We start from the raw sequence: 14,253 nt of genomic DNA on the forward strand, positions 1-14,253 counted from the left end.
AGCAATCAGGAGCCCTGTTCTAGCTGTGTGGTGTTGGAGGAAGAGGTAGGAGGATGTGGTGGAGACAGGAAAGGAGCCTGGGGAGAAGCTGGAGTAGAGAGGGAGGCTGGAGAAGTGGGAACAGAGGCTGTGGAACTGAGGCCAGTCACTGTAGGCCAGTTTGGGCACCGAATGGTCAAATGAAATAAACAGCACCCATCTCCGTGACAGAGTACCTGCAGAACCCAGCAAAACTCGACTGTTTAGCACCTTTGGGGAGTCTGGTGTCTTCTAGATAGGTGCCCACCTTTAAGAACCCCAGTTTGGAAAATGTTGGCCTTAGCCTCTGTGCCTTGAAAATGGGGCTAAGGCTGTGTCTACGCTACCACTTACATCAGTATAACTTATGTGACTCAGCGGGGTGAATAAGCCATCCCCCGTGAGCGACGTAAGTTACATCAACCTAAGCGCCAGTGTGGACAGCACTATGGTGGTGAGAGAGCTTCTCCCACCAACGTAGCTATGGCCACTCATTGTGGGTGGATTAATTATGTCAACGGGAGAGCTCTCTCCTGTCAGCTTGGAGCAGCTGCGCTAGAGAGCTTACAGGGGTGCAGCTTTAAACTCTAGTGTAGCCGTAGCCTAATGCTCTCCTTTGTATCACTGAGGTCCTCTGGGGAAAGGCAGTCTGTAAAGGGCAGCACTCTTTGTGGTGGTGACACAAAGTGGAGTGGGTCTGAGTGTGAGATGGATTTTTATACTCCAAATAGCAGAAGGTCAGCAGTCCCTGACTCTGCACCCTGGGCCTATAACACAGGAGCAAGAGGTGGTATAAATTTACAGAGCACTTAATATGGAACCAATAAATGTATCTGCCACGCTACCCAGCAGACACTTGAGGTCAGAGTCTTGCAGGCAGGAGCACACTGCCAACACTGCCTCAGCTGGAAGCAGAGTTAATGGGAGAATAAAGACCTTTCCAGCTACTGACAACCAAGCTGTGGGCAGCAGGAATGAGATGCTGAGTTTGTGGAAGTGAGTCTCCCGAGCCCCGACTGGCTCTGCATTCCAGCTTCCAGCCAGCCCTAATAAACGCAGCCAGGAACTGGGATGAGTCTATAGGCCAAAGGAATGAATCGCTCTGCCAGCTGCATGGCCATGGGATTGTGCCTCTGCAGAAGGCAGCAGATGGTTGGGGGGAGGGAAGGGGAGTGTCCGACATCTGGGCCCAACTCAGCTTCTGCCATGGTATGAAATCAGGTGACTTCCTCCCACTCAGCCAAGCGTGCTGGCTGGGATGTGGAAATTTGCAGGGATGGAAAGCCAAGTGTAAAATCTATTAACCCTTCCAGGGTGGCATTTTTGAGCCAGCAGCAAAGCAAACAGCCCTGGTCCGTGCAAATTATATAGTAAGGAGCTGCGCTGAGGAAGTGGCATTGCCAGGCACATTATCAGTGAGTAACAACCATACCAAGAGGGTGGCAGTGAGATACTGCCCCGTGGCATAGCTCTGTTTCAGGTAAACACGTGATTACAGTAGGTTCACCCCAGGGTAAATCTATTGACTTCACTGCTTTTGTAGCAGGGATGTATCTGGCCCATGTTTGGCAGTGCTTCTAATGCCAATACAATGAGCTGTGTTGGTTCAGCCTGGGAGGCAGCTGTGGGCAGGAAGCTATAAGGCTATAAATTTCCCTTCCTGGGATTTGCAGCTCGGTGCTGGCACCTTTGTCAGGTAAGCTTCCAACCTGCTCCCATTTCTGCCCTTGACCAATGTCACAGTTCAGTTAGAGATGTAGTTCTTGCTGTGATGGGCCTTTCCAGACATTCTCTGGCTATTGAAGAGCACAAACTGAACTCCACTGAGCAGTGGAAGACTTGCATCCCCCATTAATAAATGATCCTGAGCACTTCATCAGTGCATCTGTCTGAGTATCACACAGCCCTGTACAAAGAAGGGCAAAGAGCAGCAGTAGTTCCATTTCAGGATGGAGAAACCAAGACGTGGCTAACTTAAGTGACTTCCTCAAGACCAAGCAGCTGGATGTTCGACCCTGTCTTGTTTCCAAAAGCAGCTGATACCCTAGATTAATAAACTGCAAAATTCAATGGAGACCTGCCCTGTATTTAAAGTCATCCCCATAAGTGCAGGAATCACTCCTGTAACATCAAGTAGGCAGCGTGGCCTAAGGGAGAGAGCACTGGACTGGGACTCAGGAGCCCCCTAAACATGAATTTAGCCCATAGTGTTTAAGTGACTCAGCCAGGATTGATGAGAGACAAAGCCAGGTTAGAACACAGCACTTATAGAATCATAGAATATCAGGGTTGGAAGGGACCTCAGGAGGTCATCTAGTCCAACCCCCTGCTCAAAGCAGGACCAATCCCCAATTTTTGCCCCAGAACCCTGCCCCCTCAAGGATTGAACTCTCAACCCTGGGTTTAGCAGGCCAATGCTCAAACCACTGAGCTGTCCCTCCCGGCTTCCCAGTCCCATGCTGCTTTGCTTCAGCATGAGTCTACACCATGTGTTGGCTCAATGTTGGCAGGAGTTCAGCTCGCATTGTAGTTAATGGGAGCTGCAGCTGCTTGTGCCAGGGCTGAATTTGGCCTGATGTCATACTCAAAAGGCGCAGCACTAAAATTATTCCTGCTACAGAAAGCACCCCTCTCCAACTCCATATCGCTTTAGGTAGAAGTGAACGAACTGTCCTTCCAACGATTGACCAAATGAAGACCGTATCCGAGTCTGGTACAAAAGGGAATTCAATGGCCTGTTTGTGGTGGTCACAGATCCCGCTGCATGAACAACTGGGGCTCCAGCCAAAACCCAAGCCGCAGGAGTTGCCTTCAGAATGCAAAAGGCCCTTCTAATTGTGAAGCATAAATCTGTTTTACAACATAGTCTTTGTGTGTTTCAGCTTAGTAGGGCTATAATGCTGCTGATCTCTCACAAACTCAGAAGTGAATTGCTGGCCCTGCTACACTTTCATTGCTATTTTCTCCCATGACTATTCTACGTTCTATTCTATGTAGGTTCTTAGACTGCGCTCCTCATGTAGTACCTGTAGCCCCATGAAACAAAGTCTGGTAGCAATAAGTGAAAGACCACCTTGATTTCGGGATAGTTGTCTGAACAAGCAGTGTGTAAAGTACAGATACATGCACGTGAAACATCTCCGAAGAATCTCCTTGAAAACTCTTCCACCTGCTTGAGATCCATGGTGGCAAACTCTTCTGGAGTTGAGGCCAGGTTGAGGGCAGGCCTGTACCAGGGGATGTTGATTTCTTTCTCTTCCCCTAAAGGGGGAGACAGGCTAAGCTAACAGGAAGGGGAACGCTCTCGTTGCAAAAGCTGAAAGGCGCTAGTGTCAGTTGGAGAAGCACCCTGAAGGCTGCAAAGTCTATTTTTGCTCCTTAGAGGGGGTGTTTGTGGTAGGGGAATGGGTGCATGCAGAGAGCAAGGTGACTTACAGCTGGTACGAGAGTGCTCAGTGTCTGTATAGATGTAAATAGAGTTCATAGGTAAAGTGCAAGTAGATGGTTCTCTAGAATATACAGCACAGCTCCTGGGTTTTGTAGGGCCAATTAAATGTGTCCTTGTGTATCACAAATTGCTTCCTCTGACAGCTGTGTGTATCTGCTTCTAACTGCCATTAGCAATGTCTTGGATGGGTTCCAGGGGATTGGCAATGAGCAGAGCAACATGTAAATACTGCTAAAAACCTGGGTCTATGTGCATTAACTAGCAGGAACAGTAGACTCCAACTTCAGATCTGGATCAGCGGGGGACAAAGACGCAGACACCCTTCATGTGGATGACCCCAGCATGCTCAGTGAAACAGCAAGAACAAATCCCCTGCTAATAAATGTGTGATCCAATCCTTGGCAATGCAAGCTATAGCCTTCCTGCAACACATGAGTAAAAATGGTACCTCTGTTGCCTCGTCTGCCACTAAGACTCACTTCCCACATCTACGGTAGACAGCAGCCCTTGTTCTAAAATCAGCAGCCTTTGTGTGTGGACTGGTCTGAAACTTTTTTCTGATGAATCATAAATTGCATTTTGGGGGGGAATGAAGCTATTTGTGAATTTGGAAACTTTGGGAATGTCCATTTTGAAATGATATTTTCCAATCTATTTGAACAGACGTTCAAAATGTTTCATTGACAACTTCTTTGGTTTTTCTTTTGGGACAGGAAAACTCAGTTTTGGTTCAAAACTGACCTTTTTTCAGCTATTTTGGTTCAGACACCAAAAGGAAAATCAATTATTCACTCGAGTCCATGTGTATTAATAGGGTGGGAAGAGCAAGAAAAGGGTGGGGGCAATTCTGGATTAACAAACAAAGCAAACCTGGCTTTTAGCAAGGGTTTGACAGCCAGGTTGTCCCCCAGGAGTGTTTTGGGGAATTCCTCTGGCTCTAAAAACTGAAATGGGCATCAGACCAGCAATGGTGCCTTGTCAGTATTTCAGAGTCCAATCCAGTATGAGACATGCTGAAGTGCATGGCACTGTAGCTCCATCATTAGACACCAGCATTAAAACCTTTGCTTTGTCCTATGAAACCTAGGAACTGCAAAATGTTCTTGAGCATCACCGACTGGCACCTTAACTATATATATAATCACTCCTGTAACAGGTGGTGATAAAATCTGCCTGTTTTCTTTCTCTCTCTTTTAAATACACTTACTCCTCTCGTGCAAATGAGCCTTTCGAATGAGCTCCATTGCAGTGTCTTATGTTATAGTCCCAGCTAGTTCACAGGAGACACAGCATGAAGAAGATCCAGAGAAAAGCTGGAGTACGAAAGGACTTGCCAAGCTATGGTACTGTGGGCTATTTATGAAGTTACACCAAAACACCACTCAGTTTAGCAGTAGTATCTCAGATCTCACTGTCCTGCCTCCGCTGTATGTAAGAAATCCCTGTGGTACTATGTGAAATGTGTTGCCCTTTTAATGCAGGGTTGTCGTAGCCGTGTTGGTCCCAGGATATTAGAGAGGCAAAGTGGGCGAGGCAGTATCTTTTATTGGGCTAACTTCTGTTGCTGAGGGAAATGAGCTTACCCAGAGCTCTTAAACAGGAGTTAAGTAGCACATAGACTTTATGCTGGCCCTCCACGTTGGGGTTAATTTCCTCCTGGTGATGGAGGCTCCTGAAGACCTCTGGATGCAGCAGTCATTTTGATACATCTCTACCACTGCTCAACAGTCTAGGAAGAGGGAGAAGATTGCTACTGTCTTCTTGCTTGGAGCACAGATGCTGCATTCCTCCCAATGGGTGCCAGTCAGTTTCACTATAGTTCATAGTAAATTTTGAGTTAATTTCACTGTCAGGTTCTCCCACCCCAGCAGACCCTGCAAAGTCTGAGTTGCAAACACTGGACCATAGGGTTTATTTGTTTCACAAAAACTCTTCTTGTAGAAATGTTCCCCCTCCCCCGAATATTTTGACTGTTTCTTTTAATAATTTATTTTTGCAGAACCTGAAGTTGTGGCCAAATTTGACTAGACATTGTCCCATTCAGGTTTCAAATAACCAACCAATAGGATTGTTTTAAAGCCAACCTAACCCTTTTAAGCTGTGATTGCAGAGAGCACCTGGCAGGTGTAGTGTGACCATAGCTGTTCCATCCCGTGAGACAGGGTGCTGATGTACATCTTGCATAGGCTGCATGCATCAGAAGAGCCCTGGTGGAATCCCCACTATGAAGGAGTTACAGTAGTAAAGCCTCTTAAGTTCTCGGTGCTTTGCCTGGAAGCTAGGCACAGTGATCCCAGAAGAGAAAATGCTCCTTATACAGTATGAGATGCAGTCCCAGTCTATAAACAGGTGAGCATCCATTAAGAAAAAGTGCCAGCCTCAAAAGGCCCAAATTTTTCCTTCTCTGAATCAAAATTTCAAAGTTAGTGCAATGGGGCACATGCAAAAGGAGGGCTCTTAAGAAACCTCGTCTTTGTGCATGCAAAGAGAGGATTTTATAGGTGCAAGGGGTGCACGGACATCTCTGGGTGAACAGCTGAATCCAGATGTGAAATGCAAGCACTGCTTAACGTGGCTTTGACTTTGTGGATTGTATTTCATTCTCTCCCTCCCTCCCTCTCTCCCTCCCCCCCTTTGTTTACTTTTTTTAAATCTCAGCTTACGTTTAAGGAAAGTACAATATCCCCAGTTTTCCAGGCCTTTTATGGGATCTGTGCATACTTCAGACCAAGAAAGATGTGAAGGGAGCTATTCTGCTTCCCCTCTAATATTACAACCTTTCATGCAGATGCTGCAACGTATTCCTTCCTCTACCCATTTCCATTCAATTCATTGGATGGGATTTTGGGCTTCCTTCAGAAATGCGTTTTCTGTCTCCCTTCCCCCACCCTGCCCCTTTTTATATGTGAATTTAGTGCAGGTGAAAGGTGCTGATGCCTTGTAAACTGTACCCTTCTGTCCACCCACTAGGTACAGGATGGACAGTGGCAGGGCAAACCTGACACCAGCAACATACCTCAATCCTGAGCTGCAAGGAGCACCAAGAGGGGGAGTCCAGGCTCTGTAGTTCATTCAGTCCATGGCCTCTTTCTGAGACTGAGAAGAAGTGCGTGATTTTTGTGATGCTGATGTCTGTCTGCTGAGAAATGAACTGAGGACCCACCCCCCCACTCCCATACAAAAACAGGTTATTTCCCATGGAGGCCACTCAGCAACCATCCTATTGTAAATTCAACCTGGCTTCTACAACCACTTAGGCATGTGCTTAAATTCCACTATTAACTTGCATAAAGTGTTTGTAGGATTGGAGCCTTATCGTGCAAGGTCTTCAAGGCAGGAACTGTGTCTTCCTATGTGTTTGTACAGCACCTGGCACAACGGGACCTTGATCCTGAGCAGAGACTTTGGGTAATACCATAAAACAAATAATAAAAAGAATACATGTTTCATTCACTATTTGACCTAGGTTGCGGATGAAAGGCTTTTTATCTCACTCCCAGTCCTGAGCCATCTGGGCCTTTTGGGATACACTTAAAGGCTGTTTAAATCCCACCATGACAATGAAATTTCCCCTCTCCAATTATTATGCAAATCCTGTGGAGTCTGACAGGGTAGTAGAACCTGTTTTGATGTAACCCACAATACAAAACATTCTGGTCAATTAATTCAGTGGGAGTTTTGCATACTGTGCACATGAATGATTGTAATAAGTAGCAGCCATAATCATAATTTACATGGGGATACATAGGCTAGTTTATGTTGCTCAGTCATAAAATGCAATGTGCAGTTATAGTGCATACCCATTAGCCTCTGATCGCTTACATAACCATGCCATTTCAGTTTAGGCTCGTCATGTGTGGGGCTTAACTATAAAAGAATCCAATCTAAGTCATGGAGCTACTAATTTGCAACATTTTATTATTAAAAATGTAGATTAAAATAGTCAGATGGGTAAAAAGAGATTAAACAAGAGCTGGTCAAAGAGAGACAAATTTTCTTGACTTTTTTTGTGGAAAAAATGTTTTAGCAAACTCTAGTTGAAATTCTAGATTTGTTCCCCTTCTGGATGTAAAAGTTGACAGCTGTGGGCTGCTCGCTGTCTGCGATGCTGATCAGGAGGGGTCACATTTCCAAACACATTTGCTAAGATGAACCCCAGAACAGAACTTGCTTGTGCAAACAGTCACTTTAACCGTGCATCAGATATGTGAAACAAGCAGCTGTGGAGAAGCAACTGTGCACACTACACATGCCACTGAATGTGTGTATGGGAACGTCTGTGTGCACGCACACCTCTTGTCTATTTTGTGATAATGTGTTGGTGTTGGAAGTACAATTTAGGAGCTGGTGTGTTAAAATGTGGCCCTATGTGTACATTCCAAGCATCTCAAGGCTTCTTTGGCCAGAAGGAACTGTACTGCAACACTGGGCCTCAAAGTGAAGTTTCATATTGAAAGGTGTGTGGCCCAAGTGGCTAGGCTGGCTGCTCAGATACGCGGGAGCATTGCATGCTGGGGCCCCTAGGCTCAGTGGCCATATGTCTGTACTGAAGATGTGAGAAGCCACAGGCTGCCCCAGGCCTAACCTTCCTGAATGGGGAAAGGATAAATAGATATTGTTATGCTGGAAAGTGCTTACAGCTGCCATCAGGTGAGTCTCTGATCACTAGACTAGACAATCACAGCCCAGTTAAAGTCAATAGGTGTGCTAAGCACTCTTCTTTCAGACTCAGTGGAAGCAGCAAGGACGCCCCTTTATGTAGAGAGAGATCTGGAAACAAAAGAAGCTACCGCCCAAGGCAATGGGCCGGAGGGCAAGGCCTGAGCAGAAGGTAAGCTATATGGGCTGTGGGGTTCCCTGATTGCAAACACAGAGGCTGTGGGGTTGTTTGGCAGGCTGTATGGGTGAGAGGAAAGCCAACTACGAGCCAGAGAAGCAGACAGACAGATCTCCTTGAGCATGGAATACTTTGGAAAGGCAGGCTTGGGGATTTCTGAGCAAGGGAACTGCGTGCTGCTGTTTGGTTCTGCTGCGTTCAGGGAACCAGGCTGGTGTGTCTATCCTTTGTCCATAAACAGGATTGCACCAAACAACGTACCTGGAGCATCATAATGGAAACAACCCCGCATGGCTAGCAGCTTGGGCCAGAAGACACAACCATATGGCTCCTGTTGGAAGAGCGGGAAGGACAAGTTCAGCTAATTACACTGTTACCCACTGCCTGAGGCCTGTACAAAGGCTGAGCCGGGCGGTTCGGTAACACACTTCTACCAGGGCAGCTCCCCTAAGGCAGGTGCAGACTGTGCCCACATTGGTGCTGAGGGGTCACATCTGCTTAGCCCGGACTGACATCCTGGCACCAGTGCAGCCACTGGCAGAACTCCCCCTAACTGCAAAGGGCCCAGGGTTCACCAGCCTGGTTAGCCACCCAGCACAAGGGGCAGGCAGACACCCAGCTCCCTTGCACCATCCATGGCCCCTGACTCCTGGTGGTGTCTTTGGCCGGGGAGAGGGTGCAGAAACGGGGGTGATCCTGCCTTGGATGCCCCTGGTCCAGCAACAGGGGCGCTGCTCCCATGCAGGGATAAGAGCTGGATTCCTGGTGAGGAGCAGCTGTATCTCCCCTCCCCGGGGGCAGGGGCATCCCTGCCAGGTGAAGAGGCTGGGGGATCCCTCCTCCCCGGGGGACCCTCCCTCACAAGTGCGAGAGCCCCCCACCCCGGGGCCTTTCCCTTGCAGAGGCGGATCCCGGGCACCTGTTGTCCCTGCGCTACGCAGCCGGGGGCCGGGCGCCCGCTCCTCCCTCCCCTCCCCGCCGCTGGCCTCAGTCACTTCCGGAGCGGGGCTGAGCCGGGCCGGGCCGAGCCGAGCCGAGCCGGGGCAGGATGGCGGCGGCGGCCGCGGCCGCGGAGAAGGAGGCGAGCCAGCAGAGCACCCTGGGCGCCTACTCGCCCGTGGACTACATGAGCATCACCAGCTTCCCCCGCCTGCCCGAGGAGGAGCCGGCCGGCGCGGCGGCCGAGGGCTGCCTGCGCTCCAGGAAGGAGGAGGACGCGTTCCTGGGCGAGCAGGACACGGGTGAGAGGAGCCGGCCGGCAGCCCCCGGCGCCCCCTCCCCTCGGCCGAGCATCCTTCCGCGCCTCCGGTCCCTCGCTCCCGGCCGCCTCCTGCATCCCCCCGCCGCCGCTTCCCTCCCGCCCCGCGCCGCCTCTCTCCAGCCAGCCCGGCAGCCGCCCCTGCTTTGCTCCCTGCATCCCGGCTGCCCGCCCTTCGCTGCAGCTCCCGCCCCGCCGGCCCTCCCTGCAGCCACCCGCCCCAGGACCGGCCCCCTTCCCGCGCACGCCTCCAGCCGGGGCTGCCCTTCCCATGGTTCTGTATCCAGCTTCGCCCACCCGCACCCCCCCATTGCACCAAGCCGTGCACCCCTCGCTATCCCCGTCTGCAGCCCCCCAGTGCATGGACCCCCGCCTCCACGGCCGCTGCTGCCTCCTTCCCCGCTTCCCTATTTTCTGCTTCTTCCGATCCCTTCCTTTCCTCAGACCCTTCCCTCATTGCTGCCTCCATCTCTCCTCTCCGTGCCCCTTCTCACTGCTGCCCCCCTCCCTCGCCCCCACTCCTCTCTGGGCCTGGCTCCCAAAGACTCCAGCACTCCCATGGCAGCTGCTCCAAATCCCTCTCTCACTCTGGACCAGGCAGCCCACCCCTCACTAGCCCCCTCAGTTTCCCAGTTTCAGGTCTGGTGAAAGCCCCTGGCCCTGGTTCCACTCAGGATTCACTCTTGGAGCCTTTTGGGGAATGGGGTTGGGTGTTCTTTCACCCACTGTCTTCGGGGTGTGGCTGGCTGGTCTTTCCCCTGCCCTTCAGGGATCTGCCAAGGGGACCACCCCTTTCCTCCTCTCAATTCACACAGGACTTGGCACTCTTCAGTGGCTGGGCTGTTGATCTTCCCTCACCTTGCAGGGCAGACTGGCCAGAGCCTGTGGGAGTCCCACACCCTTGGGGCTAGGATTTCCCTGTGCAGTGGGGAATCTCCTCATGCAGGGAGGGAAGCTCTCAGAACGCAGGTTACTCACTTTCCCAAAAAAATACCACACTGGGGCGTGTCGCTCACTCTCAGAATCTTCTAGAATTTAGGCAACTGAGTCTGACATTTCAGCCTTTCCCAGGGAAACACCTCATCTGCTTTTGTGTTACCCTGCTCTCGACTCCCCTCACTCTTACCAGCCCCTCCACTTAGTTCATTACTGCCCTGCATTATCCCTTCATCCAAACATCCTCATACCCATTCATCAGCCCATCTCCCCCTCTCATTCACAGCAAGTACATGAAATGTCACTACCCTTTTTATTCTTAATTATTAGTATTCCCTGTATCTTATTAGACTCAGGAGGGTCTTGCTAAGATCTTGTGTCATCATCTTTACCATCATCTGCCCTGTTTCACCACTTTAATTTGCTGGGGTCTCCAGTTTGGTAGTGTAATACCAGCTGCAAAGACACACAGACACTTGCAAAGAGCTGTGAATTGTTCCTGTCAACTGCCTGGTTTTAATAAAGTTGGTTGGGTTTTAAATTATTCTTGATTAACTCTTTTTAAAAAATTGTTTCCTTACAGATGATCAAAGTCATATTTTTCTCCAATGGATCCAAATTCACTCCCTCCGCCTGCCCCAGCGCCGCCTCTGCGTCTGTCCCCTGCCCCACGCACACCCCAGCTCCAACTCATGTCTAAGTGAAACCAAGTGGTATAGAGACTGTAGGTCAGATTCATCCCCAGTGTAACTATAGAGAGTTCTATACACTCAGTTGACATTAGTAGATTTACGCTAGGGATTAATTTGGCCCCCTAGTCCATTAATACCTTCCTGATGTGACAATGATCCATGTAACTAGCTGTTGCTTCCCTCCCTCAGACCAGAAAAGTATTTGGTTCCCAGTGATGACTGGACAGTATCAGATGGTCAGGGCTGCTACCACTTAGTCACCAGACTGAGAACAAATACCTGTGCATGCATCTCTCTGTCAAGGCAAGGACTGTTTTGTATAGCTCCCAGTCAAGTCTTTGACCCACTGACTTTGAGGACTGAAAGCTAATTTGCAAGGGGTCACGGTTTTTACCTTTTAATTTCCTTGATCACGTTCTAATAAATGACTAAGTTTTCATCATCCATTTTCATTTCATGCCATTCCATGTCACTTTCACTTTCAGGCCCAAGAGAGAAATGTCCCCTTAGTTACTTTACCTTGGAATCTATGGGAAAGATTTTCCAAAAACTTTAGGTATATCATTGTGTGTGCAAAATGCAAGCACAATTTCATGCCTCACCTATGTAGTGAGGTCCCACAGGGGTCTGTCCTGGGTCCAATGCTATTCAGTATTTTCATTAATAACTTGGATGATGGAGTGGAGAGTATGCTGATAAAATTTGCGGATGACACTGAGCTGGGAGGGGTTGCTAGCACTTTGTGAGGACAGGATTCAACATGACCTTGAGAAATCGGAGAACTGGTCTGAAATCAACATGATGAAATTCAATAAAGACAAACGGAAAGTGCTACTCTTAGAAAGGCAAAATGAAATATACAGCTACAAAATGGGGAATAACTGGCTGGGCAGTAACACTGCAGAAAAAGATCTGGGGGTTATAAGTGGGTCACAAATCACATATGAGCCACCAGTGTGATGTAGCTGTGAAAAAGGCTAACATCATTGTGGGATGTGTTAATAGGAGCATTGTATGTAAGACAAAGGAGGTAATTGTCCTGCTCTACTCAGCACTGGTGAGGCCTCAGCTGGAGTTCTGTGTCCCGTTTGGGTGGCACACGTTAGGAAAGATGTGGACGAATTGGAAAGAGTCCAGAGAAGGGCAACCAAAATGACAATGGTTTAGAAAACCTGACCTCTGAGGGAAGGTTAAAAAACCAGGCATGTTTCGTCTTGAGAAAAGAAGACTGGGGGAGACCTGATCACTGTCTTCAAATAAGTTAAGGGCTGTTATGAAGAGGAGGGTGATGAACTGTTCTCCAGGGCCACTGAAGGTAGGATAAGAAGTAGTCAGCTTAACTGCAACAAGGGATATTTAAGTTAGATGTTAGGAAAAACTTTCTAATTAAAAAAACAAAGAGTCTGTTGGCACCTTAAAGACTAACAGATTTATCTGGGCATAAGCTTTCGTGGGTAAAAAACCCTTCAAAGTGGGGTTTTTTTACTCATGAAAGCTTATGCCTAAATAAATCTATTAGTCTTTAAGGTGCCACCGGACTGCTTTAAGGTGCCACCGGACTAACACGGCTACCCCTCTGATTTCTAACTAAAAGGGAGTTAAATACTGGAATAGGCTTCCATGGGAGGTTGTGAAGGTTTTTAAGAACAGGTTAGACAAACACCTGTCAGGGATGGTTTGTCCCTAGGTATACTTGGTCCTGCCTCAGTACAGGGGGCTGGTCTAGATGACCTCTTGAGGCCCCTTCCAGCCCTACAGTTCTATGATTTGATGTGTGCCATTATCGTGATGGTGCATGCAAATCTGGCTATTTGTGTGCACAGGTACTGAATTTCCCCACCGTGCTGCAGTAGTTTCATGCAGAAATCTGTTACACAATTGCGCAGCTGACATTTTTGAATGTTTCATGGTCCTACTCCCCTATTCCATTGTATAAATGAAAATCTAAAAGCTTACATGCGTGTAACATCAAGTGGCTTTGAAAAATCTATTTGTGCACTCACCAATGCCAACTAGGAGACATTATTTGGAAGATTGAGGAAGTGGTAATCTAGATCTTCATTGTCTGCCCAATCTAAGCTCTCATTTAATAAAAAATTGTATTCCCTGTGGTTGTGAAGAGCACCTTCCAGCGAGAATCAGATGGAACCAGACGAGCGCTGTCTTTCTGAGCCTATAGACAGGCCACTCCAGTGCGGGGAATGAGGAGGGTTGGATTCTAAGTGAGGTATTTATATGGCCCCGCATTACCACATTATCTGAGCACTTCTCAGTCATTAATGTGTTTATCCTCACAGCATCCCTGTGAGGCAGGGCATTGCTGTTATCCCCCTTTCACAGATAGGAAATTGAGGCCGAATGACTTGCCCAGTTTCACACAGGAAGTCTGTGGCAGAGCAGGAAATTGAACCCAGCTCATGGGCTAATGCCCAAACCACTGGAGTGTTCTTTCTCTCAGGCTGCTGTTCCCAGCTCTGCCATGGACATCCCGTGTGACATGACTGGCCCAAGGTCATCTCTCTATTCTCTGGTTTCCCCATCGCTACAGTGGGGTACAAGTGCATCCCTGCCTGCAAGTTGTGTTTTGAGGCTGAATTCATTAATGCCTGTGAAGGTCTCTGAGATCCTTGGATAGCAGGCACTGTGCACCCGCCCAGTATTCGGATTATTTGCCTGTCACTATATTAATGTACAGGGCCAAACAAGGATTAAAAGCTGCAGGGTGACACAGGGTTTAGAGCTCTGAGCGGTGTAGGGCCAGGCCAATACTGTATGGGCTAAAGAAGTGGTTCTCAAACTTTTTGTATTGGCAACACCTTTCATGCAGCAAGCCTCTGAGTGGGACCCCCCCTTATAAATTAAAAACACATTCATGCAGTTTATTCAGCAGCTGAAGAGCTGAATTAATCAAACCCTCTAATGTTGTGTCAGTCTCAGGGCCGGCCTTAGGAAAAATGGCACTCTGGGCAAATTTCTATTTTGGTGTCCTTTCTTTGGAGGAGGAGCGGGGCTGGAGGTGAACGGTGGTAAGGGTAGATCTGGGCTGTTGGGGCTCTGGGCTCTC

The 14,253-nt window shown here is 48.6% G+C and overlaps 1 protein-coding gene across 4 annotated transcripts in view; it reads left to right on the forward strand.

Annotated features, from left to right (window-relative positions):
* Positions 1 to 8,167: 8,167 nt before the first annotated feature.
* GGT7 (gamma-glutamyltransferase 7) overlaps positions 8,168 to 14,253 on the forward strand; it is a 52,775-nt gene continuing 46,689 nt past the window's right edge. For 3 of the 4 annotated variants that reach the window (XM_037877096.2, XM_043527525.1, XM_043527524.1), the window contains exon 1: positions 9,253 to 9,544. In XM_037877096.2, coding sequence (XP_037733024.1) covers positions 9,352 to 9,544 — 193 coding nt within the window. In that variant the 5' untranslated portion in view covers positions 9,253 to 9,351. Of the gene's footprint in view, positions 8,298 to 9,252; positions 9,545 to 14,253 lie in introns of those variants that run through there. The other variant, XM_043527527.1, reaches the window with a different exon arrangement.

This window comes from Chelonia mydas, chromosome 13 (genome assembly GCF_015237465.2).
Source record: "Chelonia mydas isolate rCheMyd1 chromosome 13, rCheMyd1.pri.v2, whole genome shotgun sequence".
Taxonomy (NCBI): Eukaryota; Metazoa; Chordata; order Testudines; family Cheloniidae; genus Chelonia; species Chelonia mydas.